The 25,693-nt window shown below is 67.9% G+C and overlaps 9 protein-coding genes across 9 annotated transcripts; 3 read left to right on the plus strand and 6 right to left on the minus strand.

The window, feature by feature from the left end:
• Nucleotides 1-74: 74 nt before the first annotated feature.
• Nucleotides 75-2,411, plus strand: RHOBADRAFT_32528 (uncharacterized protein; the record flags this gene model as incomplete). The annotated part of the gene is made up of 9 exons (XM_018413038.1): nucleotides 75-356; nucleotides 426-585; nucleotides 660-772; nucleotides 847-1,357; nucleotides 1,420-1,529; nucleotides 1,604-1,666; nucleotides 1,745-1,905; nucleotides 1,976-2,124; nucleotides 2,204-2,411. 9 exons carry the CDS (start codon nucleotides 75-77, stop codon nucleotides 2,323-2,325), a joined length of 1,671 nt encoding a protein of 556 aa, XP_018273994.1. The 3' UTR covers nucleotides 2,326-2,411.
• Nucleotides 2,412-2,466: 55 nt separating this feature from the next.
• Nucleotides 2,467-4,160, minus strand: RHOBADRAFT_40491 (uncharacterized protein; the record flags this gene model as incomplete). Its single annotated transcript, XM_018413723.1, has 6 exons — nucleotides 2,467-2,595; nucleotides 2,678-2,901; nucleotides 3,009-3,497; nucleotides 3,560-3,701; nucleotides 3,798-3,860; nucleotides 4,089-4,160. 6 exons carry the CDS (start codon nucleotides 4,158-4,160, stop codon nucleotides 2,467-2,469), a joined length of 1,119 nt encoding a protein of 372 aa, XP_018273995.1.
• Nucleotides 4,161-4,417: 257 nt separating this feature from the next.
• RHOBADRAFT_50470 (uncharacterized protein) lies at nucleotides 4,418-7,697 on the minus strand (the record flags this gene model as incomplete). The annotated part of the gene is made up of 10 exons (XM_018415336.1): nucleotides 4,418-4,914; nucleotides 4,993-5,108; nucleotides 5,193-5,344; nucleotides 5,416-5,590; nucleotides 5,706-6,672; nucleotides 6,760-7,054; nucleotides 7,124-7,255; nucleotides 7,329-7,386; nucleotides 7,454-7,471; nucleotides 7,539-7,697. 10 exons carry the CDS (start codon nucleotides 7,695-7,697, stop codon nucleotides 4,527-4,529), a joined length of 2,460 nt encoding a protein of 819 aa, XP_018273996.1. The 3' UTR covers nucleotides 4,418-4,526.
• Nucleotides 7,698-9,017: 1,320 nt separating this feature from the next.
• On the minus strand, nucleotides 9,018-11,025 carry RHOBADRAFT_10335 (uncharacterized protein; the record flags this gene model as incomplete). Its single annotated transcript, XM_018411985.1, has 8 exons — nucleotides 9,018-9,231; nucleotides 9,331-9,479; nucleotides 9,590-9,651; nucleotides 9,729-10,032; nucleotides 10,110-10,210; nucleotides 10,299-10,698; nucleotides 10,766-10,829; nucleotides 10,895-11,025. 8 exons carry the CDS (start codon nucleotides 11,023-11,025, stop codon nucleotides 9,018-9,020), a joined length of 1,425 nt encoding a protein of 474 aa, XP_018273997.1.
• Nucleotides 11,026-12,882: 1,857 nt separating this feature from the next.
• On the minus strand, nucleotides 12,883-14,431 carry RHOBADRAFT_40494 (glycoside hydrolase family 16 protein; the record flags this gene model as incomplete). Its single annotated transcript, XM_018413724.1, has 5 exons — nucleotides 12,883-12,976; nucleotides 13,052-13,161; nucleotides 13,278-13,372; nucleotides 13,465-13,562; nucleotides 13,647-14,431. 5 exons carry the CDS (start codon nucleotides 14,429-14,431, stop codon nucleotides 12,883-12,885), a joined length of 1,182 nt encoding a protein of 393 aa, XP_018273998.1.
• A 636-nt stretch (nucleotides 14,432-15,067) lies between these two features.
• Nucleotides 15,068-17,147, plus strand: RHOBADRAFT_50473 (uncharacterized protein; the record flags this gene model as incomplete). The annotated part of the gene is made up of 3 exons (XM_018415337.1): nucleotides 15,068-15,181; nucleotides 15,252-15,331; nucleotides 15,397-17,147. The coding sequence occupies 3 exons, from the start codon at nucleotides 15,068-15,070 to the stop codon at nucleotides 16,964-16,966; spliced, it is 1,764 nt and encodes a 587-aa protein (XP_018273999.1). The 3' UTR covers nucleotides 16,967-17,147.
• A 221-nt stretch (nucleotides 17,148-17,368) lies between these two features.
• Nucleotides 17,369-18,936, minus strand: RHOBADRAFT_50474 (uncharacterized protein; the record flags this gene model as incomplete). The annotated part of the gene is made up of 2 exons (XM_018415338.1): nucleotides 17,369-18,402; nucleotides 18,490-18,936. 2 exons carry the CDS (start codon nucleotides 18,934-18,936, stop codon nucleotides 17,413-17,415), a joined length of 1,437 nt encoding a protein of 478 aa, XP_018274000.1. The 3' UTR covers nucleotides 17,369-17,412.
• A 144-nt stretch (nucleotides 18,937-19,080) lies between these two features.
• On the plus strand, nucleotides 19,081-19,884 carry RHOBADRAFT_22851 (uncharacterized protein). The gene is made up of 4 exons (XM_018412580.1): nucleotides 19,081-19,150; nucleotides 19,219-19,315; nucleotides 19,374-19,467; nucleotides 19,536-19,884. Exons 1-4 carry the CDS (start codon nucleotides 19,115-19,117, stop codon nucleotides 19,813-19,815), a joined length of 507 nt encoding a protein of 168 aa, XP_018274001.1. The 5' UTR covers nucleotides 19,081-19,114; the 3' UTR covers nucleotides 19,816-19,884.
• Nucleotides 19,885-22,282: 2,398 nt separating this feature from the next.
• On the minus strand, nucleotides 22,283-22,963 carry RHOBADRAFT_10281 (uncharacterized protein; the record flags this gene model as incomplete). The annotated part of the gene is made up of 2 exons (XM_018411983.1): nucleotides 22,283-22,527; nucleotides 22,696-22,963. Coding segments are annotated over 2 exons (513 nt in total), but the record flags the coding sequence as incomplete, so codon positions are not given.
• Nucleotides 22,964-25,693: the final 2,730 nt, after the last annotated feature.

A 25,693-nucleotide genomic window follows, 5' to 3' on the forward strand; every position in this document is an offset into this window, starting at 1 on the left:
TTCGAGCCGAACACTCGCCGACGATGAGACGTCCTCTCTCGGTCGTCCACACGCCTCGAGAACCGCCAAGGACAATGCCCGGCACGCTCGATTGGCAACGCAAAGCCGCCGACAAGCGCGCAGCCCAGCTCGCCATGATCCCGTCTGCCTGGCGCCTCCCCTCCCCGTCCGCCAACTCGCCGCCGCTCGACGTGCGCGACCGCGTCCGCACCAGCGGGATCCTGAGCGACGTCGAGCTCGACATCACCGGAGAGGTCAACGCCCAGGTCATCCTCGACAAGATGGCGCACGGCGAGTGGACCGCGACCGCCGTCGTGACCGCCTTCTGCAAACGAGCCGCGCTCGCCCACCAGCTCGTGCGTCCCTTGTCTCTCTCTCTGCGCATCCTCCTCACAGAAACCCTGACATCCGCCCGTCGCACGCAGACCAACTGCCTCACCGAGCCGCTCTTTGATCGCGCGCTCGCTCGGGCCGCACAACTCGACGCGCACTTTGCCGCGACGGGCGAGGTCGTCGGCCCGCTCCACGGTCTGCCCGTCTCGCTCAAGGAGCAGTTCGACATCGAGGGCGTCGAGTCCACCATGGGTGCGTCCGCTCGTGCGCGCCGCCGAGAAGGCCCTGCCCAGGTCGAACCATCCTGATCCTTCCTCGTCGCACAGGCTTCGTCTCTCGTATCGGCCACGTCTCGACCGACTCGGCTGCGCTCGTCAAGGTTCTCGAGTCGCTCGGCGCCGTCATCCACTGCCGCACCAACATCCCTCAAGCGCTCCTGGTCCGTCTCGCTCGCACCCCTTCTTCCTCGTCCGGCTCGAGCAATACGGGCTCACGTTGTCCCTCGCCCCACAGAGCGACGAGTCGATCAACAACGTCTTTGGCCGCGTCCTCAACCCGCACAACACGAACCTGACGGCCGGCGGCTCGTCCGGCGGCGAGGCGGCCCTCCTCGCGCTTCACGGCAGCCCGCTCGGCGTCGGCACCGACCTCGGCGGCTCGATCCGCAAGCCCGCCGCTTTCTGCGGCCTGTACGCCCTGCGCCCGACATCGCGCCGTGTCCCGTACGCCGGCGCGAGCAACGTGTTCGAGGGCGCCGAGGCGCTCGAGAGCGTGGTCGGGCCCATGGCGACGAGCCTCGAGAGCCTGCGCGTGTTCATGCGCAGCGTCGTCGGCGCCCGACCGTGGGAGTACGACGCTAAGGTCGTCGAGCGAGGGTGGGACGACGGGCTCGCGAGGGCAGAGGGCGACGACGGCAAGAAGTGCTTCGCCTTCATGTGGTCGGACGGGCTCGTGCGGCCGCAGCCACCGCTCGAGCGGGGCATGCGGGAGCTGTCGGACAAGCTGCGGGCGGCGGGGCACGAAGGTGCGCTCCCCTCTCCCTCTCTCGACCGCGCCGGCGCCCGACCGACCCTCCTTCTCCTGCAGTCGTCGACTGGGAACCGCTCGACCACGCCGGCGCGCAGGACATCGTCAGCCGTATCTTCGACGCCGACGGTGGAGAAGACGTGCGGCGCTGGATCGGCGACTCGGGCGAGGTGCGCCGCTCGCTTTCCCTCGCCTCGAGCCCTCGGCCTCGCACTCTCTGACTCGGCCCTCTCTCGCGCCGCAGCCTCTCCTACCGCAGGTCTTTGCCTCGCAGCACCCGGCCATGAGCATGTACGAGTCGTGGCAGGTCCGTCCTCGCTCTCTCTCGTTCTCTCTCAGAGCTTGGAGTGGAAGAAAAAGCCCCTGACGACTCTCGCCTCGACAGCTCAACAAGCGTCGCGACGCTTACCGCCAGCGTTTCCTCTCGACCTACCTCGCGACTCGAACTCGTCGAGGCGCCCAGACGGACCGCCCGATCGACGCCATCGTCTGCCCCATGTGCCCGCATCTCGCCGCGCCTCACCTCGACTCGCCTCGTCCCGCAGGGTGAGCCACATCTCTCTCCCTTTCTCTCTCTCTCTCTCGTACACACACTCACACCTCGGGCCTCTCGCAGCCTCATCACGTACACGACCGTCTGGTCCCTGCTCGACCTCCCCTGCTGCACGGTCCCCGTCGGCCACGTGGACCCGGTGCTCGACGCCAAGCCGCCGCCAGGAGCTCACACGCCGCAGAGCGTGACGGACCGCGACAACTGGGACAGCTGTGCGTCCTCCTCTCTCTTTCTCTTGCGCCTGCGACTCTCGCCGAGCGCTTTTTCACCTCGACTTGTGCCCGCTCGCAGACTCGCCCGAGGCGTCGGCCAACGCGCCCATCGTCCTGCAGGTCGTCTCGCCTCGGCGGTTCAGGGAGGACGAGCTGCTCGGTCTCGGCGAGGTCATCGAGCGAGCGCTCGGTCGAGCGTAGCCGGGCGAGGGAGGAGCGCGGGCTGGAACAACTTGAGAAGGTCGCGACTGAGTTCTCGTTGCAAATCAAGCGGTGCTGCACATGTTCAAGCGTCTCGTCTCCCCCTGCGTCGTCCTCCTCTGCCCGTCCCTCTCGAGAGCGCTAGCCCGGGCGCCAGCGAGCCTTCTCGCGCAAGTCCTCGGCGACGTCCGAGGCCGAGATCTGGTCGCGCTGCAGGCTCGCAAGGCGCGCACGCTCGTCGAGCGCTTTCTGCTCGTCCGTGATAAAGTCCTGCGCGCGAGAGGGAAAGGCGAATGAGAGTCAGGCACGGTGGCTGTGGCCAAAGAGAGAGAGAGAAAGGCGAGGGACGCACGTTGGGCTTCATGGCAATGAGCGTGTCGACGTCGAGCTCGTCGCTCAGGATGCGCTCGCGGTAGTCGAGGTAGCGTGCGGCCTTGACCGTGAGGAGCACGCGAAGCTTGGCCCGGTACGAGGGCGCGACCGCCGGCATGCCCTCGTCGTCGTCCTCGTCGGGAGGAAAGGCGTCCCAGGCCGCCTGCTCGATGTCGATGACCTTGCCGAGGATCGAGTCGTTGGCTGCGAGGGGAGAAGCTCGAGTCAGTCCCTGACGTGGCTGTCTCGACGCAGCCAAGCGACGCCGACACGTCGCTCGAGTGGCAGGCTGGAGAAGGTCCGGGACTCACAAGCCGTCGAGTCGCACGCCAGGGCGTCGTACAGCGCCTTGAGGCTCGCCGTGCGCGCCGCGATGCCCTTCTCGCCGAGCTCGCCGTTGGGCAAAAGCTCAAACACCTTGTCGAAGCTGACCTCGTCGTTGCGGTGCGAACGCGCCGGCTCCTTCTTGGCCGGCGGCGCGACGGCCGTGTTCTCGCCGTCGGACGCCTGGCCACTCGGCTCGCGACGGACGGCGACGACCTTGGTGAGCTTCCTCGGCGGCTCGTGCGGCTCGGGCGAGGTCGTGGCGGCGCGCTTCTTCGAGATGCGCGTGACGACGATCGTGCGGGTCGTGTCGTGAGACGTCTTGCGGCGAGGTATCGGCAGGAGAGGAGGCGACCACGACGATGAGGAGGTCGAGGTGTCCACGTCGGGCGAGAGCGAGGTCGAGGCGGCGACTGAGCCGTTCTGGTTGAGGGACGGCGGCGAGACGGGCGTAGGGAGAGAAGGCGTCGTCGAGACTGCGTACATGGAAGCAGGCTCAGTGCGGGTTCCGCTCCTTCACTCAACGCAGAGGACGCACTAGAGGCACGACGAGCGCCGTTCGAGATCTTGACGCCGACCGCCTGCTTCCACTTGTTGACGAGCGTCTTGGCGAGGTTGGCGACGTCGGGCGAGCAGGCGCCTCGGGCGACGCCGTTGACGACAGCGCCGATCTGGGTCTCCTGTAGGAGGCCGATATCAGTCAGCGCACCTCCTCGACGCGCGAGAATGTCGACGAGCGTCGCTAGAGAGGTGCGAGAGAGGCCCGGCCGACGCACCTTGAGAAACGCGTTGGTGGACTCGACCTCGGTCTCGAGGCGGATGAGGACGTCGATGCAGGTCTGCGAGTGTGGCGCAAGAGGGAGAGTCAGTCCGGCTCGCTCGCTCCGCACGCGCCGCGTCTCCCCCCCGGCTTAGATGCAGGTCGCCCTCGGGCGCGCAGACCGATGCGAGCCCGCTCCCGCGCACAGCACGCTCGATGCACCACCGCGCCAGCAATGCGCCCGGCGGGAGAGGAAGAGGCCGCTTGACCGGAAAGTGGGAGGAGGAGGAGGAAGAGAGGGGCTCACCTGGGCGTCGCCTGCCCTGTTGGCCGTCACGAGCTGGTCCTTGAGGCCACGCACAGTCTCGGTCGTGACCATCTCGAGCAGTCGAGCGAGGTCAAGCTGAAGCAAGTGGGAGGAAGGAGGGAGAGAGAGGAGCGGGCTCGGAGGCCGCCCCCAGATTCGCTCAGGCCGTCTCCCGGCAGCAGACTGTCGTCCGCAGGAGACAGTGCAGCAGCGCTAAAGCGGACTCTCCGGACTCGCAGAAGAAGCGTGCCGGTCCGTCGAGAACAAAGACGGACGGCGGCAGAGAGGAGCGCAATCGAGGAAGAGAGGGGAGCGCGACGACGACGACGAGGGGAATACTTCAGATTGTGATTTCGAGAACTTTGCGTTGCGCCTCCTTGCGACTCGCTCCCTCCCTCGCGTCGCTGCGTCTCCCTCCACCGCGCCCGACCGTCTCGCTCAGAGCTCCTCGTGGCTCGGGCGAATGACCGGCCCGTCCGTGTCGAGGTCCGGCACGACCGCCTTGACCGTGTCGACGACGCCGTCGCGCACCGAGTCCTTGACCTTGCTCCAGTCGACCCACTTGGCGCTCGGGGCGTCGGCCGGCTCGGGCTCGCGCGACGCGTCGGCCATCTCGAGCTGGTCGAGGAGGTCCTCGTTGTCGGCGGGCGAGGGAGGCGGCTCGGTCGGGGGCGGCGCAGTGTCGACGGGCGGGGCGGGCTTGACCTCGACCTCGGCCTCGGCCGACTGCGAGACGCCGAGCGACCGGCGCAGCATGACCTCGATCAGGTTGAAGTAGGCGCCCGGGTCGTCGAGCGTGTACTGGCTCTTGAGCATCGCGGTTTGCCTGCGCACGAGCGACGTCGAGTCAGTCAGGCACGTCAAGGACGTGGAGCGAGAGGGAGACGGCGAGAGGAGGACGCACCAGAGGACGGTCACGCTCTCCTTGAGCTCGTCGAGCGCCTCCTCGTCGTCGCCCGCCTCCTCGACCTTCTCGAGCAGGCGCTCGATGAGCGGGTGTTTCGGGTTGAGCTCAAAGTTCTGCGCACGGATGACCCAAGTCCATGGTCAGGGACTAGTCCGAGGGGGGAGAGAGGAGGACAAGAGGAACGGCGGCGGGCGCACCTTCTTCTGCATGCGCGCAAAGTTGAGCATAAAGTTCTCGCCGCCCTGCTGGCCGTTCTGCGCCGCGAGGAGGCGCTCCATGTTGCCCGAGTAGCCAAAGTTGGACGCCGTGACGAGGCAGGGCGAGGTCGTCAGGCGCGTCGAGATGGTGACTGCGAATCGAGAGCGACGGTCAGTGTCAGGCCTCATGACGGTGACAGAGAGGCGAGGCAGAGCGACGGACCCTTGTCGACGTATTCGGCGAGCTCCTTCTTGAGGTAGGCGGCGAGAGGCGCGAACGTCGTCTTGAGCTCCTCGGCCTCGTCCTTCTCCGAGTCATCCTCGTCGCCGAACGTGACGCCCTCCTTGGCGACGTCCTGGAAGCGCAGGCCGCCGTAGGTCGGGACCGTGCTGACGAGCTGCGCGCGAGGGAGAGAAGGGAAGGTCGGCTCGGTCGCTTCGAGGAAGCCTGGCGACGCTCGACGAGCCTCGCAATGCTCGAGAGAGGAAGAGAGACAGAGAGAAGGGACGCACCATCTCGTCGATCGGGTCGGTGAGGTACAGGACCTCGTACCCACGGGCGAGGATGCGCTCGACGAACGCGCTCTTCTGGAGCATGGCCTTCTGCTGACCGGCGCCGGCGATGAAGTAGATCTGGGTCTGGCCCTGCTTGCGGCGCTTGACGACGTCGTCGAGGTTGGTCGTCGTGCCGTTGAGCGCCGACGTCTCGAACCGGAGGAGCTTGACGATGCGGTCGCGGTTCTTGGCGTCCTCGACGGCGCCGACCTTGAGCGCCGTGCCCGCCTTCGAGTACAGCTCGGCGTACTTGGCCTCGTCCTCGGCCGCGAGGCGCGCGAACAGGTCGTAGATGCGCTTCTGCAGGTTGCGCTTGATCTGGGCGAGCGCGCGCGTCTTCTGGAGGCTGTCGCGCCCGACGTTGAGCGGCAGGTCGTCGACGTCGATAAAGACCTTGACCCAGTTCAGGTGCTTCTCGAGGTAGTCCTTGCCCAGGTCGGACGTGATAAAGACGCGGCGGACGAAGAGCTTGAGCGAGTCGAGCGAGACGTAGTCCTTCGAGTAAAAGTCGTTGGGGAGGCCCGACGGGATGTAGATGAGGGCGCGGAACGTCGTCGAGCCGGCGTCGCCCTTGAAGTGCGACCACGCGAGCGGCGGCTCGCTGTCCTTGAACGTCTTGACGTAGAAGTCCTCGTACTCGGCCTCGGTCACGTCCTTGGGCTCGCGCATCCACAGAGGCGGGCGGTCGTTGATGAGCTCCCACTCGGCCTTGGTCGTCTGCGCCGCCTCGTCGATGTCCTCGACCTTGACCTCGTCGTCCTCGCCCTCGGCGACGGCTGCGGCGGTCGAAGCTGCGGCGGCCGGGTCGAGGAGCGCGCTCGACCACAGGTAGATCGGGGCGGCGTTGTACTCGGCGTGCTTCTGGATGAGGCTGCGGAGCTTGGCGACGTCGAGGTAGTCGCCCTGGGCGTCCGGCTTGAGGTAGCTGCACGAGGACGGCAAAGGCAAGGTCAGCCTCGACGGCGCAGGAGCGACGCTCGACAAGAGAGAGAGAGCGAGACCGTGGACGCACAGCGTGATCTCGGTACCGCGACCGAGCGTGGCGCCGCGCGGGTCCTTGACGATCTTGAAGCCCTCGGCGTTGGCCTCGCTCTCGAAGACCCACTGCTCGTCCTCGTCGGCCGTCTTGCTCGCGACGGCGACACGGTCGGCAACGAGGAACGACGAGTAGAAGCCGAGGCCGAATTGGCCGATCAGGTTGCCGCCGTCGCCCTTCTCGAGGTTCTCGAGGAACTCGGACGTGCCCGAGCGCGCGATCGTGCCGAGGTTGGACGCGAGCTGCTCCTTGGTCATGCCGACGCCCGAGTCTGCGTGTGCGTGAGAGCCGTCAGGTCATGCTGCGAGAGAGAACCCAGGGGAGAGAGAGGAGGGCGCACCCCGGATGACGATGCGACCGCTCTCTGCGTCGGCGAGGACCGTGACGTTGAGGTTCTCGGCCGGCGCGAGGATCGACGGGTTGGTGAGGGCCATGAGGCGGACCTTCTCGAGCGCGTCGTTGGCGTTGGACACTGCAAGGTGGGCCGCGAGGGTCAGCGAGTGCAAGGTGGGGAGGGGGACGAGGAGAGGGAGGCGGCGACGCACAGAGCTCGCGCACAAAGACGTCGCGGTCATGGTACAGGTGAGAGACAACGACGCGCATCTGCGTGGCTCGAACAGAGTCAGCTCGGGAACTGTAGACGGCGAGGTTCGGGCGGATTCCAACGCACGAGGCGAGCGATGTCCGACTGCGACAGGGGGGAGGGTGTCAGGTCTGGCGGCACTCGTAGAGCTGAGAGGGAGAGCTGTGCGCACCTGGTAGGCATGGCTCTCAACGCCCTCTGCGGCGGCGAGCTGCTCGGGCGAGAGGAAGGCCCTCTGCGGGGCAGCGCCGTCGACGGGCGTCGTGGCGCTGGCGAGGCTGGCGCCAGAGGCTAGTGCTGCGAGGGCGGGCAAGAGCCGCGAGATGCGCATCCTGGCTGCTGTGGTCGAGACGAGCGGCGGAAGGATGACGGAGGTCAAAGGGAGGCGAGCGCTCGCTGCGACGTGGTCGGCTCGACCGCGACTTGCATGAGCTGCGCGGTCCTCTCTGTACTCTCAGAAGAGTCGACAGGGCATGCAAAGCAACGGCAAGATTGCACAAAGATCAAGCCCGCACCCGCTCTTCGTCCGACTCCTCAGTGCCGCTCCCCGCTGTCGCGGTACGCCTCGTCGAGCACCTCCTGCAGCTCGTGCGGACTGACGCCGAGCTCCTCGAGGTCGGAATACAGCTCGGCGAGCGTGCGCTGCCGCGGTTTGTCGCCCTCGGACCCTCCTGCGGCCGCCCCCACCTCGTGCGCCGGCAGGTCCCACGCCTCCTCGAGCGCGTGCCGCACCGCGTCGTCCATGGCGATGCGCACCTGGTCGTCGACGCCCGGTTTTGGCGCAGCAAGAGGGTCGCGTGCGCCGGTGGTGGGCGAGGACGAGGGCGACGAGGGACTGGACGGGGTGGAACGGCGCGACGAGGGTGGCGGCGGGGCTGGGCGGACGGCGACCGGGGGCGAGTAGTCGCTCGAGTGGGCCGAGATGCGAATGGCAGAGCTGCGCGGTGCGAGGCGAGAGCCAAGATCAGCCGATGGTCGTGGGTGGAGCTGCACGAGACGAAATGCGCTTCCTCGCTGCTCGGGAGAGAGTGGACGCACTAGAGGAGGAGCAAGATCGCCAGGACAAAGACGCCGAGTGCTGGCACGAACCACGGGCTGCTGCGGAGCGTCTTGAGGCGAGAGGGTGGCGGCAGACCCCTCGGCACGCGCGACTTGCGCGGCCGGCCGCGTTGGCCCTGCGGGGAGCGGTGACGGAGCCTGTGCTGGTTCGGGGTGGCTGGAGGGGTGCTGGGCACTTCGAGCGACGTGGACATGCGAGTCGACGGAGATGTGGGGAGCAGAGGCGCGCGAGCCGGCGGAGCGACGAGACGGCAGCCACGTCAACGCTCCTGGGCCTCTCTGTAGCAGCTAGCAGCGCACGTGGAGCTCTCTACAGCACAGGCTGCACTGCTGCCGAGCACGACACGTAGCGTCGCCGCCTCTCACGCTCTCACGCGAGTCAGACGCTCAAGAAGCGGCATTACGACGAGGAGGGTTTGCGAGCAAAGGGGGATAAAACGAGGGGAGAGATGAGAGGGAGACCGTGCGATAGAGAGGGGAAAAGAACGATGGGGATGTGGGCGAGACGGGAGAGGGGAACGACTGAGGGGGGGAAGAGGCGCGAGCTGCGGGTACGGGGCGACTGGCTCCTTTTTCGGGGCACGACCTGCGATTACTGCTCCTCGACGTACTGCGTGAAGAAGGACAGAGTCAGTTTACGTGATCGAGATGGCAAGGGAGGACACGTCGTCGCTGAGAGGGGAGTGAGAGGACCGGGACGCACCTCGCCACCCTCGACGCCCTCCTCATCGTAGTACTCGCCCTCGTCCTCGTCGATGCCAGCGTTCTCGTACTGCTGGTACTCGGCAACGAGGTCCTGCATGTTGCTGCGCGGCGATGACAAGAGAGCGTGAGTCAGGAAGGTCCGGCCGACAGGAGGCCACGACGGGTCGACGCGTGAGGGGATGCGGAACAAGGCGACGCACCTCTCTGCCTCGGTGAACTCGAGCTCGTCCATGCCCTCGCCGGTGTACCAGTGGAGGAAGGCGCGGCGGCGGAACATGCTCGAGAACTGGGTGTTGATGCGCTGGAACAGGGTCTGGATCGCCGTCGAGTTGCCGACAAAGGTGACGGCCTGCGTAACAAGAGGTGGCGCGAGGAGAAGACCGAGAGAAGAGACAGGGAGAGGGAGAGAGTCAGAGCCGGCGCGAGAGGACGAGGGACGGCGAGGTGTCGAGGACGCACCATCTTGGTGTCCTTGGGCGCGATGTCGCAGTGGGCGGTCTGGATGTTGTTCGGGATCCACTCTGTCGCACGAGGAGAGAGGGTGAGTGCCTGAGACGCGCGCGAGAGAGAGAGAGAGAAGGGGAGGGAGAGGACGCACCGACAAAGTGGTCGGCGTTCCTCGCCTGGATCTGGACCATCGTGTCGTCGACCTCGCGCAGCGACACCTTGCCGCGCCACATGGCGGCGACCGTCAGGTACCGCCCGCTGCGAGGGTCGCTCGCCGCCATCATGTTCTTGGCGTCGAACATCTGCTGCGTCAACTCGGGCACCGACACGGCCCGGAAGTTCTTGGACCCGGGCGCCGTCAACGGCGCGTAGCCGACCATGAAGAAGTGCAGGCGCGGGAACGGCACCATGTTGACCGCAAGCTTCCTCAGGTCCGAGTTGAGCTGGCCCGGGAACTGTTGCGCGAGGAGCATGGTCAGGAGGAGGTCTGAGCGTCGACCTCGTCGACGACGGCAAAGAGAGGTGGACGTACACGCAGAGAGGTCGTGACGCCGCTCATGACGACCGAGACGAGGTGGTTGAGGTCGCCGTAGGTTGGGACCGAGAGCTTGAGGGTACGGAAGCAGATGTCGTCTGCGAGCGAGCGAACGAGGCGCCGACAGGGTCAGGACGGCGCTCGATTCGTCTCGAGAGCACGATAGAGAGAGAGCGTGGGACGCACACAGGGCCTCGTTGTCGATGCAGAACGTCTCGTCCGAGTTCTCGACGAGCTGGTGGATCGAGAGGGTCGCGTTGTACGGCTCGACGACCGTGTCCGACACCTTGGGCGACGGGACGACCGAGAACGTGGCCATCATGCGGTCGGGGAACTCCTCGCGGATCTTGGAGATGAGGAGGGTGCCCATGCCCGAGCCCGTGCCGCCGCCGAGCGAGTGCGTGAGCTGGAAGCCCTGCAGCGAGTCGCAGCCCTCGGCCTCCTTGCGGACGACGTCCAGGACGCTGTCGACGAGCTCGGCGCCCTCGGTGTAGTGGCCCTTGGCCCAGTTGTTGCCGGCCGACGACTGGGCGTGAACAAAGTTGTCGGGGCGGAACAGGTTGCCCATGGACGACGCCCGGATGACCTGCACGTCAAGCGGCGGTGAGCTCGCGTACATGAGGAGGAGGAGACAGAGAGAGAGGCGGACGCACGTCCATCGTGCCGGGCTCGAGATCGACCAAGACGGCGCGCGGGACGTACTTGTTGGCGGCGGCCCTGCGAGTCGAGGAGAGGTTCAGTGCGACGCTCTCGCGACTACAGCGGGGAGAAAGCGTACGTACTCGTTGTAGTAGACACTGATGCGCTCGAGTTGGAGGTCCGAGTCGCCCTGGTACCTGCGGGAGCGAGTGCGTGAGCCTCGAGAGGGCGGCGCGGGCGAAAGGAGGTTCGAGGGCGAAGGCGCACTGTCCATCGTTCGTGATGCCTGCACGGGGAGGATTGTCAGACATGCCGCAAGCGAACGACGATGTCGAGCGAGAGGGAACGCACCGTGCTCCCCGGAAACAGTCTGCGAACGCAAGGTGCAGAGGGTCAGGCTCGAGGAGGTTGAGAGGGGTCGAGCGGGCGAGAACGCACCTCCCAGAACTTCTGGCCGCTGCAAGGTGTGACAAGGACGGTACACGGTCAGTTTCGGTGCGCCTGGCACGGGCTGCGAGCGCGCGACCGTGCGTCGACCCTCGCACCCCACCGCCGCCGCCGACAATGCAGCACGCCGCCGACAGCCACCGCGAGAAGGGAGAGAACGGGGCGCAGGACTCACATCTGGTTGCCGCACTGTGGGCAGGAGGCGAGTGTCAGCTTGTCTTGAGCTGTGCAAGGCGAGCGAGAGCTCGGCGAAGAGAGGAAGAGGAAGCGGGCGGAACCTGGCCGGTCTGGATATGCACGATCTCACTGTGTTCAACGCATGGACCGTGTCAGTGTGCAAGACGCGCATCCTGGCCAAGTTGCGGCCACTCACCGCATGATGAGGAGGAAGCTGGCGGGGTGGAGGGGCGAGCAATGGCGGCGAGGGAGAGGGGCAAGGGGAGAGGGTCAGTGCCAGTCCTGGATGTGCAGGTGGGACAGCGACGCGCTCACCTAGCAGGTAGAGCACGGGATCGGACGAGGGAGACGGACCACAGCTCCTCGTCCGACCTCGTCCAACCTGTCGTCGCGTCCTCGCTCAGCTCCACCGCGCCACTCTCTGCTGGTCCGGCGAGCACGTACAGCTAGCGCAGCTGCTGTGCTCGAGCTCGCGGGCGGCCCTCACCCGACTGCCGTGCGGCCGGCTCCTCCGTGCACCTCCTCCAGCCCGCTCTCGACGTCTCCACCCGCGCTTACGGGCACGGTTCGTCCGAGACTCGCCGTGCAGTGCGCCAAGAGCCTCGTGCTGAGCGTATGTAGCCTCGGCGAGGGCAGGCCGTTCCTCCTTCTCGCTTCTCTCCTCGCCGTCGACCGCTCGGGGGCGCTTCTCTCGCTCTAGGGGGGCGTTCCCTGATCGAGCGGCCCTGCAGCTCCGCCACAAGCTTCACGTGGACGCTGCGCGTGGCTGTGCTACGGCGCTGCGCCATGGCGCTGTCCCTTGTCCTCGCCGGCTCCCTCGCCGACGCCGTTTGTCCTCCCCTCGACCGCTTGGCCGAGCGATGTCCCCTCTCTAACAGGGTCCAGACTGCGCTACGGCTCTGGGACGACGCTAAGGGCTCGGTTGTGCGAGGACAAAGGCCGCTCGCGCCGCCTCGTCCCAGTACATCAGCGCGCATTCTCGCCTTCGCTCTCTTTCCTTCCTCCCCGCCCCTTCTCGTCTCGCCCACCATGGCCTGCTCCTGCACCGGTGTACGTCCACCAGATTCGTCCCCTCCTCGACTGTACGAGCCCGCGCTGATCTTCCCTCGGCCGCCGCAGAACGCCCAATGCGCCTGCTCCTCGTCTTGCTCGTGCAAGAAGTGAGGGCCTGATTTGCCCTGTCGAGAGCGCTCTCAGGTCCGTCCCTTTCCTCCCTCACTCTCTCCTTTCGTCGATCGCGAGCTGAACCCTCCAGCGACAGCCTCGCCCCGCCCGCCTCCTCTCCCTCCTCGCCTCGACCGCCTTTCGACCCATCTTTATCGCTCTTTCGACGACTACCTCTCGCCCGGTCTCTCAAACACCCTCGAGACGGTCTTCCACCTCGTGCCGTCGTCCTGTCCCCTCTGCAACGCGCACTTTCTCCTCTCTTTCTCTCTCGTCGCCTCGAGAGTTTCCGCGAGAGCGAAAAGAACTCGAAAGAGCGAGTTGCACGACCGAGCTGCACGCGCTACGTCGTCCAGTTGGCGGCGATGGCGCTGATCAGGAGGAACGAGTCCTCGGTTGGTGGGCCGGCGCTCCAGTTTGGCTCGCCGCTCGACCAGCTGCGGGGTGCGAGCGCTCGAGGCGGGTCAGGCTCGGCGCTGTCGGGCAGAGGAGGGAGGGAGAGGGGGACGCACGAGTTCCAGTTGAACGTCATGGGCTTCTTGGGCACGTTGACGGTGAAGGTGGCGATGACCTGGTCGTCGAGCGAGAAGATGGTCTCGCTCGCCGTCCACTCGACCGTGTACTGTGGGCGTTCCCTCATCGTCAGGGTTCGTTCTGGATGGACCGAGAGTGAAAGACGAGGAGGTTGGAGGGAGAGAGGGAGGGGAGGGACGAGAGCGAGAGAGGGAGCGGGCGCACGTCGTGAAAGGCGGCGGTCGGGTCCCAGGGATAAGGATACACCTCGTTGTACATCTCGCCGTCGGCCGTGAGCGGGTGGTTTGTGTACTGGATACCTGTACGTGCGAGGGCGAGAGTCAAAATCGAGGTAAAGGGCGACGAGAGAAGGCGACACGAGAAGGTGGGCGAGAAGGCGGCGACGACGCACCTGGCTTGACCGAGTCGCCTCGTCCCTTGGTGTAGTAGCTCGTGAGCAACTCGATGTCGACCTCGCGATTGTCCTTGTCATAGAAGAAGAAGCCGTGGCTGGAGAGAGAGGGGGAAGAGAGAGGAGGGAAGGGGTCAGTGCGGGTTCGGCGAGGGCGACTGCGCGAGAGAGGAGGGACGCACCACACGCCGGGCACGGGGCTCGCCTTGGCCCTCGTCGTCACCTTGCCGTACAGGATGCCCTGCTCGACGGTCGCCACCTCTGCGCTCTGCACCTCGCCCGTGCCCGACTGGCCCGTCACCTTGAGCGATAGCGCGCCGTCGACGATGTCGACGTTGTCCGGCGTCATCATGACGCTGATGGGCTCGAAGCCGACTGGCCAGTCGGAGATGGCGAGGCCCGCCGCCTCAAGGAAGCCCGTGACGGTGTCGGTCGACGAGAAGGTCGAAAAGTCGATGAGGAGCTGCTCGCCGTACAGGGCCGGCAGCGAGCCGCTCGATGAGGTCGAGGTCGAAAAAGTTGGCGCAGCGGAAGAGGTTTTGCTCCTTCGAGCGTCGTCGTCGGTGGCGGCAGGCGAAGATGCGGATGGCGACCGGGTCGGCGAGCTGTCGTCCTCGTCGCCCCGGCTCGACGACCTGCTCGGGCTCGCCGCCCCCTCGCCGCCTTGTCCTCCCCTCGTCGTGGCCGCCGCCGACTGTGCGCCGGTCGTGGCCGCCGCTGCCGCTGCGTCTGCGCCGCCCTCGCTCGCCGCCTCGCGGGTTTGCTGCCACACGACGACGGCGAGCAGGACGGCGACAACCACCACGAGTACGGCGATCGAGACCCAGACGATAGGGGACAGGTGTGTCGTGGTAGAGCGCGCTGGACGAGGCGCGGCGGCGTCGTCGTCGTCCGAGTCGGAGGCGTCCGAGGACAGCAGGCGCGAGTCGTCTGAGCTGGACGAGTCGGCCCTTGCGCTCCGGGCCATGGTTGCGAGGGCAGGCAAGCAGAGCAGGCGAGCCAGCTGGTGCGAGGCGAGAGGTCCGCGGGCGGACGAGAGAGCGAGCGGAGTCTCCGAGGAGGAACCGGCGAGCTCGAGGCGGAGCGTGCGGCGAGCGAGGCAGGTGGGAGGCGCCAAGCTGCGCCGTGCCCTAGGAGGGAGCAGCGAGTACTAGTGGTGGTGCGCGAGGGCCAGAGGAGCCGGAGGAAGAGAGAGCGAGGAGGAGAGTGCCGAGGGACGACGAAAACGAGGGTCTCTTGGCCTCAAGCTACCGCCTCGCTCTTCTCGCGAGCACCAGTGCAGCGCACGGCGACAGCGACAGCGACACTCGACGACCTCGCACCTCGACTGGAGCGCCCGCGACCTCTCACCGTCGAACCTCGGCCAACTTCCCCGCCTCGTCGCGCCATCTCGCCCTCGACGGCCAACCCGCCCTCTCGCCCCTCTCTGGCCCGTGGGCTGACACGCCATTAGTCGCACTCGACGACCACCACCACCCACCTTCACCCTCGCACCACCCACTCGCCCTCACCTGACGACGCTCGCTCCCTCGACCTCGCTCAACCCCCGGACGCCTCGTCCCCCGCCCGCCTACACTCACCTCGCACCGCCCGGCCCTCGACCATGGCCGACTCTGTCTGCTCGTCCGTCCCCGTCTCGACCGTCTTTTCGACCCGCACTCGCGCCGACCGCGTCGCCGTCACCGAGACGAGCCTCGTCCCTCAAGTGACCCAGGTCGTGCGTCCACTCCTCCTTCGCCCTCTCCTCAACCTGGCCTGCACTGACGACTGCCGGACCCTCGACACAGGTCTCGACTACGCTCTACACCGGCGTCGTCCGCGGCGTCACCATCACTCGCGAGCTTGAAGCCACCGAGCTCGTCACCGTGTGCGTCCCTACTCTTTCTCTTTTCTCTCGCCGAGTCGCACGCTGACCGTCCTCCTCCCATACAGTACCAGCACCGTCGCTATTCGAGGCGTCTCGACAACCCTCGTTCTCGAGTCGGAGCCCATCTCGACCGTCTTCTCGACGACCTGCATCGCGCCTTCGACCACGTCCTCGTCCGTCCTGCCCTCCTCGACTACGTCCAGCACGACCACAGCCAGTTCGAGCACGACGACGAGCACCACCTCCTCGACCACCACGACCTCGACGACGCCCAGCTCGAGCAGCACCTCGACCTCGACCAGCTCGTCGACGACCACGACGCCGCCGCCGCAGTCGACCAGCATCTCGACCGTCGTCGTTGGGCCCTCATCGTCGTCCTCTTCCTCGGCGCGCTCGAGCGCGACTGCGCTCTCGGGCTCGGGCGGCTCGGGCTCTGGCAGCTCGAGCAACGTCGGCGCCATCGCAGGCGGCGTCGTCGGCGGCGTCGTCGGCCTCATCGCGCTCGTCGCCCTCGTGTGGCTCCTCAACAAGAAGAGCCGCAACCGCAAGCTTCAGCGCGATTTCGACCCGTTCACGTCGGGCAGCGACCCGTGGGACCCGAACGGCGCAAACGGCGCCGGCGCCGGGTACGCTGCGGGTGCGGGTGCGACGGGCGCCGCGGTGGGTGCAGGTGCGGCCGCAGCGGGTGCGCGCACGTCGCGTCGCTTGACTCGAGGCGGTGGTGGGCACGGCAAGTACGCCGAGGCGGGCGAGAAGGACGGCGCGAGCGCGTTCCCGGCGTACGCCCCGCTCGCCGTCGACGGCTCGCCTCGTCGCGGCGGCAACAAGGTCGCCGCCGCCGACGAGCAGGACGCCTACTACGCCCACGTGCCGTACTCGCACGGCGGCGCGGCGCGCGACGACGGCATGTCGGCCTACGCCTACACCGAGTCGGGCGGGCTCGACCGCCAGGCGAGCTTGTACGACCGCGCCGGCGCCGCGTCGGCCGCTCCTCAGCAGCAGCACGAGTCGGCCCCCTACGCTGCACTCGGCGCGGCGGCGCTCGGCGGCGGTGCGGCGGCAGCGGCGGCCGGCCACCGCCAGTACGACCAGCAGCCGCATCACGAGCACCAGCGCACGCCGTCGGCCGGCGTCGGCGCAGGTGCCGACACGTACGGCGGCGGCGGTGGGCTCTACGGCCGCGAGGGCGGGTATGCCGCCGCCGCCTCGGCCGGCCAGCAGCAGCAGCCCAAGCAGCAGGCGGCACCGTACGGCCAGCCCGGCTCGTACATGCAGTACCCGTCGCAGTACCAGCCCTACTCGTCGGCGCAGCCGTCGTACCCTCCCTCGGCGCCGGCAGGTGCGCCCTCGCCGCCGCCGCAGCTCGCCCCGCTCCCCGGCATCTCGTACCGCGCCCCGTCGCCCTCGTCGCCGACCCGTCCGAGCGACGCTCTCCCGCTCCCGGGCCAGCAGCAGCGGTACTCGCTCTCGGATCGGCCCATGCCGCCGTCGGCGCTCCAGCCTGGCGGTGGCGGCCCGCTCAGGGTCGTCAACGAGGGCGGCGAGGACGACGAGCGCGCTCGGTTCGGCGCCAGGGCGGCCGACATGGACGCGTACGGCGGTCTCGACGACGGGCTCCCGTACACTCGGAGGTAGGTGACGCGTCGTCGTCGCCGCCGACTTTCCCTCGTTCCCCGCACGGACCTTGTCCTTGCCGTCCCCTCTTTTGGTCTAGCTCTCCCCGTCACGCTCTCTCTCTCTCTGTGTGCGCTCCCACTATCTCTCCCTTACGACCAGACACTTGTTGCGACTGTAACGATGCGCTCCTTGAACCTTCACGCGTCTCGAAAGGTCGCAAACGAGGAGCTGCTCCTGGACCTCCTCCTCGACGCAGAGTCGAGCGGGCACTACGCACTGCCAGGAAGCGTCTGCAGATTTGGCTCCATCGTCGAGTACTCGTCTCGATAAGACCATCGAGCCTTGCACAGTCGAGAAAGAACGAGGTTGCACAGCGAGAAACCGCTCTCGCCCAGGATCTCGCTCTCGAGCCGAGCTTTTGACGGAGGAGCACGACGAGAGGCGTGCAGTGTTGCATAGCTAGCTCAAGCCCGCGCGTCGCCATCGACATTGGCCACGACGGCGGCCGCCTCGTTCTGCTCCTCGTCGCGCTCGACCGCCTCGCGAGCCGCATCGACCTGCTCGACGACCATCTCGACGTCGTCCTCGTCGTCGTCCCTCGCGACGTACACGCCGTCGTCCTCGTCCTCGTCGTCCTGCTCTCCCACCTCTCCTTCCACGCCGCCGCCGGCCTTGTTGCCCGAGCGCCGCTCCTTGCGGCTGTCGGCGTTGAGCTTGCGCTCGGGCATGACGCGCCGCAGCGCCTCCCTCCACCCGTCGGCCCTCTCGCCCTCCTCGACCCAGCCGACGAGGATCTCGTACACCTGGTTGACGGTGAGCACCTTGCGCGTCTGCAGCTCGGGCAGGAACTCGCCGATCGGGAGCTGGGCGTGCGCGATCCCGAGCGCGTTGGCCTTGTCGAGGCACAGGTTCTTGTACCGGTTGTGGTCGACGATGCCGCCGAGGATGTAGGTGTGGCCGGGCGACAGCGTCGTGAGGACGTTGGGCGAGTCGCCCGTCAGGTACACGACGGTCGAGCGCGGCGCGCGCGACTGGGGCTTGCCGGCGAGGGTGCCGAGCGGGACGAGAGGGACGGGCGGTTCGACGGGCGCAGTGGAAGAAGAAGAAGAGGCGGCGACAGAAGCCGGCTCGGGCGCTGATGTCGGTGCGGCGGCCTCGGGGGCGGCCGAAGAGGGGTCGGCCGTCGACGACGAGGTTGAAGCGACTCGAGACTCGACAGGGGCGCTCCCGTCGGCTTGTGCGGGCTGCGTCTTGCCGTCGTCGACGCCCTCGTACAGCTTGTCGATGCCGTCTTCCCACCACTCGACGCCCTTCCAGCTGACGTGGTCGCCGCGCTTCTCGTACGCCTCGCGCAGGCGCCCGGTGAACGACGTGATGAGGAGCGGGAACGGGTGCGTCGCGCCGCGGTTGGCCGAGTAGCAGTAGCCGAGCTGCGACGCCATCGACTTGGCCTCCTGCGGCGGCGAGAGAGGGAAAAGGAAGGATCAGTTCGAGGCCCCCCGAGGAGCCCGAGAGCGGTCGAGAGGACGTTGCGGGCGCACCTTGTCCGACATGAGGTGGTCAAAGCCCATGTCGATGGCGATGCGGGCGCCGTGCGGGACCTGCTTGCCGTTGAGGCGGCGCTTCTTGTTGACGGGCTTGTCCATCTTGCCCTCGGCGACGAGCTTCTTGACCTCGGCCGCCTTGGCCTTGCGCTTCTCCTTCTCGTGGGCGCGACGCTGGAGCTTTTGCGCCTGGAACGCCTCCTGCTTGCGCTGGCGCTTGAGCGCCGACTTGGACAGGGGAGGGTCGGCGGGTGCGGACGAGGTCGTGCTCGCGTCGGCGGCGGGAAGTGCGGCGGCAGGCGGGTCGGCTGCGTCGATGGTTGACGAGGACGGCTGCAGGACGGGCTGCGCGTCGGCTGGGGCGGGTGCGGGTGCGGTCGACTCGAGCTGAGGGACAGAGGTGGACGAGGTGGACGAGAGCTCGACGGCATTGGGCGGGTCCATGGCGGCTGAGAAAGACCTTGGGCAGTACTTTCGTTGGACTGGACTGGACGGCGAACGCTCCTGGTGCGAGCGAGGTCGAGAGTGGACGCAAGCTGATGAGAGCGTGCGAGCTCCTCCTCGTCACCCTCCTCCCTCCGTCGATCCAGCCTGTCCACCAGCTGAGTCTGCTCTACACACGATGGGCAAGAAGTCGAACCAGGCGCGCTTCCCGCTCGTGCGTCCCCGGCCTCGACTCTCCTCCTCATCACCCCGCCCTCGCTCACCCATCCTTCCTCACTGCAGGCTCGCATCAAGAAAATGATCCAGGCCGACGAAGAGGTCGGTAAGGTCGCCGCTGCCACCCCCATCGTCGTCTGTGCGTCCCTGCTCTCTCTCTCGCGTCCTGCCCCACCTCGCCTCGCCTCCCTGACCTCGTTGCCCCACCCTCTCGCACGCAGCCAAGGCCCTCGAGCTCTTCCTCGCGAGCCTCGTCGACGCCTGCGTCAAGGACGCCGAGTCGCGCGGCAGCAAGAAGCTCACTCCGTACGGCCTGTGCGTCCACGCCCTCTCACTGCCTGCTTTCCTCCTGCGCGCGAGCTAACCCTCTCCCTCGTCCGCAGCAAGCGCGCCGTCAACACGACCGCCATGCTCGACTTCTGCGCCGACATAGTCGAGTCGATCCCGGACCCGCTCGACGGCGAGGAGGACGAGGCCGAGGGCACCAAGAAGAAGCGCAAGGCCGCCTCGTCGTCGTCGGCGGCGGCGCCCAAGAAGAAGGCGGTCAAGAAGGCCGACAGCGACGAGGACGAGGACGAGGACGACGAGGGCGACAGCGAGCAGGAGGACAAGAAGCCCAAGAAGCAGGCGACGTTCGCCGACTCGGACGACTACGAGGAGTGACGAGCCTCTGTCTCTCTCTCTCTTTGTGCAGGCCGTTGTTGTAACTCTGTCTCTCGCTTGAACTCGGTCGACTCGAGAGGCACGAGGGTTGCAGAGAGAATCCGGTTGCAAAAGGGGCAAGTACAGCGAGAAATTGCGGACGAGGAGGCCTGCGAGGAGGAAGAGCACGACGGGGGAGAAACGCGAGGGCGAGGGGGACAGCTGCACGGCGAGATACGGCGGGGTGACGGGGCGTAACCTGAAGGGACGAGAGACGCGAGAGGGAGATCTAAGCAGAGGAGAGAGAGAGGAACTCGAAGAAGAAAGGGGGAGGGAGAGGGGGCGGGAGGCGGCGGAAGCGATTGACGCTGGCGGACGGTCGTCGAGAGGCGTGGAAGGGGTATCGTCGTGTACGAGGGAGAGCGAGCGGGTTGACCGCTGCGCGCTACGCCTGCTGGAACTCCTGCGCCTGGCGCTGCGCCACGCCCTGCTGCCACGGGTCGTCGCCGCCGGCCCACCAGCCCTGCTGCTGCTGCTGCTGCTGCGAGTGCTGCTGCGGCGGCACCTGCTGCTGATGCTGCTGGTGGTGACGGTACTGTTCGTGCGGCCCAAGCGAGCGCTGAGGCTGCATCGGCGGCGAGAGCGGCTGGTGCAGCTGCGAGTGCGCGTCGAGCGGCTCGCGCTTGACCGCCCACGCGCCCGGGGCACGCTCGACGCCCTCACGCTCGAGACGGCCGTCGCGCTGCGCGCCAAACTGCTGCGACGCCGGCGGCGGGGCGGCGACGGCGCTCTGCATGCCGCGACCGTCGTACGAGCCCGTCGGCGGCGGCGCGTACGCGTGCTGCGCCGAGAGGCCGAGCCCTTCTGCGCCGGCGACGCCCTGCAGCCCGGGGCGCGGTGGCAGGCCGTAGCTCGACGGCCCGCCGCGAGGGCCGACCGACGCCGCCGAGACGATCTCGCCGTACGGCGAGACGCCGAGGCCGTGCCCGGACGCAGGGACGACCTCGTCGTTGGGGCCTGGAGCGACGAGCCCGCTCGGGTGCTGCTGCGGGGCCTGCGGCGCCGGGGCCTGGTAGCCATAGCTCCCTCGCGCCGCCGGGTCGTAGCCCGAGTAGGCGGCCGTCGTCGACGGGGCCGGCGGCGGCGCCGGGTACGCGCCGCTGTTCGCGCTGTCGCCCGTCGCGTACAGGCTGCGCAACGCCTGCTGCTGCTGCCGCTGCATGCGCGAGTCGCCGAGCGCGTCGGCCGGGCTGTGCGGCGAGACCTCGGCCATGAGGGTCGCGGCGTGCGACGCGAGCGAGCTCGTCGGCTCGACGATCGGCCCGTTGGTGCGCCCGTGCGACGACGAGTAGCCGAGGGGCGGGACGGGCGACGGCAGCGACGAGCTGCTCTGCGACGGCGGGACCGACGAGGTGTGCGACAGGTTGAGCGTGCCCGGGTGCGGCGCGCGCCCGACGTGGCCGGTCGAGGGCGGCGTCGCGAACGGCGAGTGCGTGTGTGTGCCGGTCGGCGAGAGCTGGGCGCCGTAGCTCGGCGCCGTGTTGGGCGGCGGGACGTGCGCCTGGGCGAGCGCGTGCGGTGGCTGCTGCGCCGAGTACGGGCGGTGGTACGCCGCGTAGGCGCCCGACGCCGTGTGCGGCGCGCGGTACTGCTGCGCGCCGGGACCGTGCGACCCTGCCGCAGGCGGCGGGTTGTAGGCAAAGATGCCGCCCGACGAGTTGGCGTCGCTCGTCGGCGCGAACGGGATCGAGTGTCGCGGCTGGTAGAACGAGGACGTGGACGGGACAGGGTGGTGCGCGTACTCGCCGACGGCCGAGCCCGGTGGGTACATGCCGCCGCCGCCGCCGTGCGGGCCGTGCCACCCGCCGCTCACGTGCGGCGCCGACGAGCTCGTGCCGTCGACGGGCGGCGTGCGCTCCTGGAAATACGCGCCGCCGGCCCCGTACCCGCTCTCGCTCATGGGCGTATACGCGGCACGAGGCGCGGGCTGACCTGCGCCGACGGGCGGGAACGGGTAGCCGCCGTTCGACGGCGGCGGCGCGTAGTTGTTGCTCGGCGAGAACCGAGTCGACGAGCCGTACGGGTCGAACCGGTTGTTGGTGCGAAAGTTGACGTGCGTGCTGCGCCTGGGCGAGGTCGGCGTCGCGAGAGGGTGGTCCCAGGACCCGCCGACAGGAGGAAGGCTGTGGCCGAAGTGGTGCGAGGCGTCCGAGGCGGATGGAGGGCGAGACTGTGGGAGGGTTGCGAGTCAGGAACGCTCGTTGATGCTCGAGGGGGGCACGAGAAGAGGGCGCACATGAGGACCGCCGGGTGTAGGCAGACCTTGAGACGAGCCCGAGCGCGTCAAGGGCGACATGGGCGCGTCGGCCTCGCCCTTGTACTTGAGGTGGCCGTCCGGGCCGATCTCGACGAGTGGCGGGATGCGGTACAGAGACGGCGTGAGGAAGTGCGACGAGACCTCGAGCGCGTTGAGCTCGTGATGCGACGACGGCGTGCGGAGGCGGCCGCTGACGACGTCGTCGATGCGGTAGTAGCCGATGAGGTGCAGGCCCTGGAGCGAGATCGTCTTCTTGACGAGGCCGTCGGAGCGGAACCGGTAGCTCGACGTGAGGCTGCCGACGAGGGCGCGCTCGCGAACGCGGTCGAGCGTCGCGCCTGCGAGCTCGCTCACCGACGACCGTCGCGGCCCCGACGAGCTCCCAGGCCGCGAGCCCGAGCCCGACGCGACAGGTCCTGCACCGGCCATCTCCTGCTCGTCGACCGGGTCCGCCTTGCTCGTGAGCCCGCCCATGAGCCGGCTGCGCACGCTCCCGCCGCCGCTCCCGCCGGCTGCTGCCCCGCTCGTGCCGCCGCCGCCCTCGCCGTCCTCGTCGTCTGCGCCCGCCGCCGCTCCAGCTCCACCGGGCGGCGGCTGCGCCTTCTTGTCGAGCTCGCGGTAGACGAGGAAGTTGCCGAGCGTGCGCGACGGGCTCCACGACAGGCCGTCGGTCCAGCGCTTGATGCCCGTCTCCTCCTCGTCAAACACGAAGACGGCGCCCGAGACGACGTTCTGGCGCTTCTCGAACTCTTGGAGGCGGCGGGTGATCTTGGGGAGGAAGCCGCGCCTGCAGCCCTCGAAGATGAGGAGGGCGTCGAAGGTCGACTCGACGAACCCGCGAAAGGCTGGATCGGCCATGGGGCTTGCCGATAGTGCTTGCGCGAGCTCGACAGGAGGGTCGGGGAGGTCGAGGCGGGCGAGTGAGGGTGCTGTTGTCGAAGAGAGCTGGACGCGGCCGAGAGGTGGGCAAAGGCGAGGGCGTGCCGGGGCGAGGTGCGGCAGGTCGACAGGCAAGTCGATGCGCAAAGTGGTGGTGCTGGGTGTGACCCGGGCTGCCGCAGAGGCCGAGGATGAGGTCGAACGAGGAACGCGGGGTGGGGAGGAGGGGAGACGGTCGCGCCGAGCCGATGAGGGCGCTCTGCCTTGCTCAACGACCGGCTGCTCCCGCTGAGCGCGTGCGCCTGCTGCACGATGCTCGAGACTGGTCAGCTCTGCACCTGCTCGCTCTGCCCAACCGCTCGCCCGGGACGACGGGCGCACCTGGTTCCGACTCGCCGCTGTGCGCGAGCGGTTTCTTGCCCTGCGCGGCTTAGGCGGGCGTCGAATGCGCGGTGTGGGGTGCCGAAGGGGCCGTGCGAACGCGGCACAAGCTGGCGGCAGCCGACCGAGCACGCAGGCGGCGAGGCGAGGGGCGCACACGGGGCGACGGCGGAGCGGTGCTGGGAGCGAGAGGGCGCACGCTCGAACGGCTTGGTCCTCGGCGGACGCTGCGGTGCGCCTTGTTGGAGCTCGATCCTGCGCGAGGGTCTCGACCGACGACGGGTGCGGATGCGGCCTCGGGTTCCGTCGCTGCGCTCGGCGAGATCGCCAGGTCCAAATGCGCCGCGAGGAGGACGAGTCGGAGAAGGTGCTTCGAGGAAAGGGGGGCGCACGGCTCGTTGGCGGTCGGGTGGTGGCGGAACTCGCTCGCAGGACTCGCAGCTTTGGGGACGCGCAGAGAGGAGGCAGAACGCGCTGTGCGGCGAGGCCGGCGCTGTTCCGGGTCGCGAGGCTCGGGGCTCCTCTCCCCCCTCAGGTTGCTGCTCGCCGACGTGCAGCACGCCTCGCAGGGCTCGAACCGCGCTTAGGACCACTCTTCTCTTCGCTCTCGCCTTCGGTGTCCTTCTCACGGACCGGCCCGTCGTCGCGCTCCTCGTCGTCGTCCTGCAGCTGGATCTCGAGACACGGCCAGGGACACCGTCTGCTCCTTGCGACGGCCCTCGTCGCCAGTTTCCGCTCCTCGCGGGATCGTGTCCTTGAATCCACCCGTCCGTCGCTCACACGGCCACTGAGCCGTGAGGACAAGAGGAGGGCTCCCCTCGCCAAGTCAGGAAGGTCCGCTCGGTCCTTGTCCAGCGTTCCCCCGCTCTGCGTGCCGTCGTCGGTCGCGCCTCGAGCTTTGGCATCGCGCTACGCAGAGCTGGCCCTTACCGCGAACAGTCGCAGAGTTGCTCGTCGACTCGCGGCAGGCGCGAGGGTGCTTTCGCGGCTCGCTCGTGCCGCGACGGTGCTGAAGCGGCTCTTCTCGGCCGGTCGCTCTCGGCAGCCAGGTTGCGCCGCAGATCGTCAACGTGCGTCCAGTAACCCCTTCTGCGCGTCTACACACAGCTCGAGAGACGCTGTGAGAGCAGGAGGCCGGGGCTATGTACATAACTAACTCACGGCGGCCGCTCGCGCGGTTCAAGCTCTGCTAGCGGCTTCCCCCACACGCGAGCAGCTTGAGTTGACCCGCAGCACCTCGCTTTCCGGAGCTCTTGATGCCTGTGACGACTCGCGTGCGGTCATGCGTCCGCTGTTCAAGACGCTGCTGGTCGGGAGAAGCCCGGACGAAAACGTTCAGCGGCCCACGACGATCTCCTCCTTCTCGTTACTTGCACTCCCGAGCACCGAGCTGCACAGTCTGCGCCTGCTTCCGCCGTCTAGCGAGAGACTGTCGCAGCGTACGACCGAGAGATTCGCGCTCAACGTCGCTTTGAGAAGGTCAATTGGCGCGCGAGGTCCGAGCGTGCTTTCGCGCTCCACGAGCGTCGCTTTCCTCGCAGTCGCGCCGCCTGAGAGACCTGCTCGACGATGGTCAGACGCTGTGCGACGCATAGTCTGTCGACGCGGCGAGAGAGGGCGGCTGGCTCGACCCTGCCTCGCCGACCTGTCGTTGACCTTTGCTATTTGCGCTCGCTCGCCAATCTCGATTAGCTCTCCGAACCGCTCGTTGACATCCGTAATCGACGCTGTCAAAGTCAAGCCGAGATCGAGCGAAAGCCAAACTCGAGGGGAGGTTCGAGCGAAAGCAGGGCTTCGTCTCGAGCTCGCGAGAATGGCACACGATTGAGTTGCAGTATGTACTATGCTGAGAGCCCACCTCTCGAGACCGGCAGCGACGCATGCGTACAAGATGCGCCAGGTCGCTCAGCTGCGCCATGCTCGCCGTCCCAGCTCTGGAGCGTCCTCGCCTCCACCCTTGCCGATGAAAGCCGAGAACGCGCCGCGCTAAATCTGTATTGCACCGGCTGGACGACGCTGCGGAAAGTACTGAGGCGTGGCGAGGACGAGCTGGGGCGGCGGCGCGACGAGGACGAGGAGGCGGGGGAGCAGAGTCCGACGGTGGGCGGGTGTCGAGGTGCGGCGGACCGGGCGTGACGGTGTGTCGAGAGTGAGTGAAAGGGCGAGGTGTCGCTGGCAGCGGCGGTAGCTGTGTCGAGGTCGAGCTGGCGGTCGAGGTGATGAGGCGGGCGGCAGTCTGCGAGGGCGTGGGTCGAGCAGGCGGCGCGGCGGGCAGAGGAGCTCGGGCTCGGGAGGCCACAGTGCACAAGCTGGCTGTGCAAG

Source organism: Rhodotorula graminis, assembly GCF_001329695.1.
Source record: "Rhodotorula graminis WP1 unplaced genomic scaffold RHOBAscaffold_1, whole genome shotgun sequence".
Taxonomy (NCBI): Eukaryota; Fungi; Basidiomycota; class Microbotryomycetes; order Sporidiobolales; family Sporidiobolaceae; genus Rhodotorula; species Rhodotorula graminis.

Bases quoted from the DNA above. Each gene is read 5' to 3' on its own strand.
- RHOBADRAFT_22851 (XM_018412580.1), top strand. From the start codon at position 19,115: ATGGGCAAGAAGTCGAACCAGGCGCGCTTCCCGCTC. The intron at 19,151-19,218 runs GTGCGTCCCCGG...TCCTCACTGCAG, and splicing joins ACCAGGCGCGCTTCCCGCTC to GCTCGCATCAAGAAAATGAT. The intron at 19,316-19,373 runs GTCCTGCCCCAC...TCTCGCACGCAG, and splicing joins GTCCCTGCTCTCTCTCTCGC to CCAAGGCCCTCGAGCTCTTC.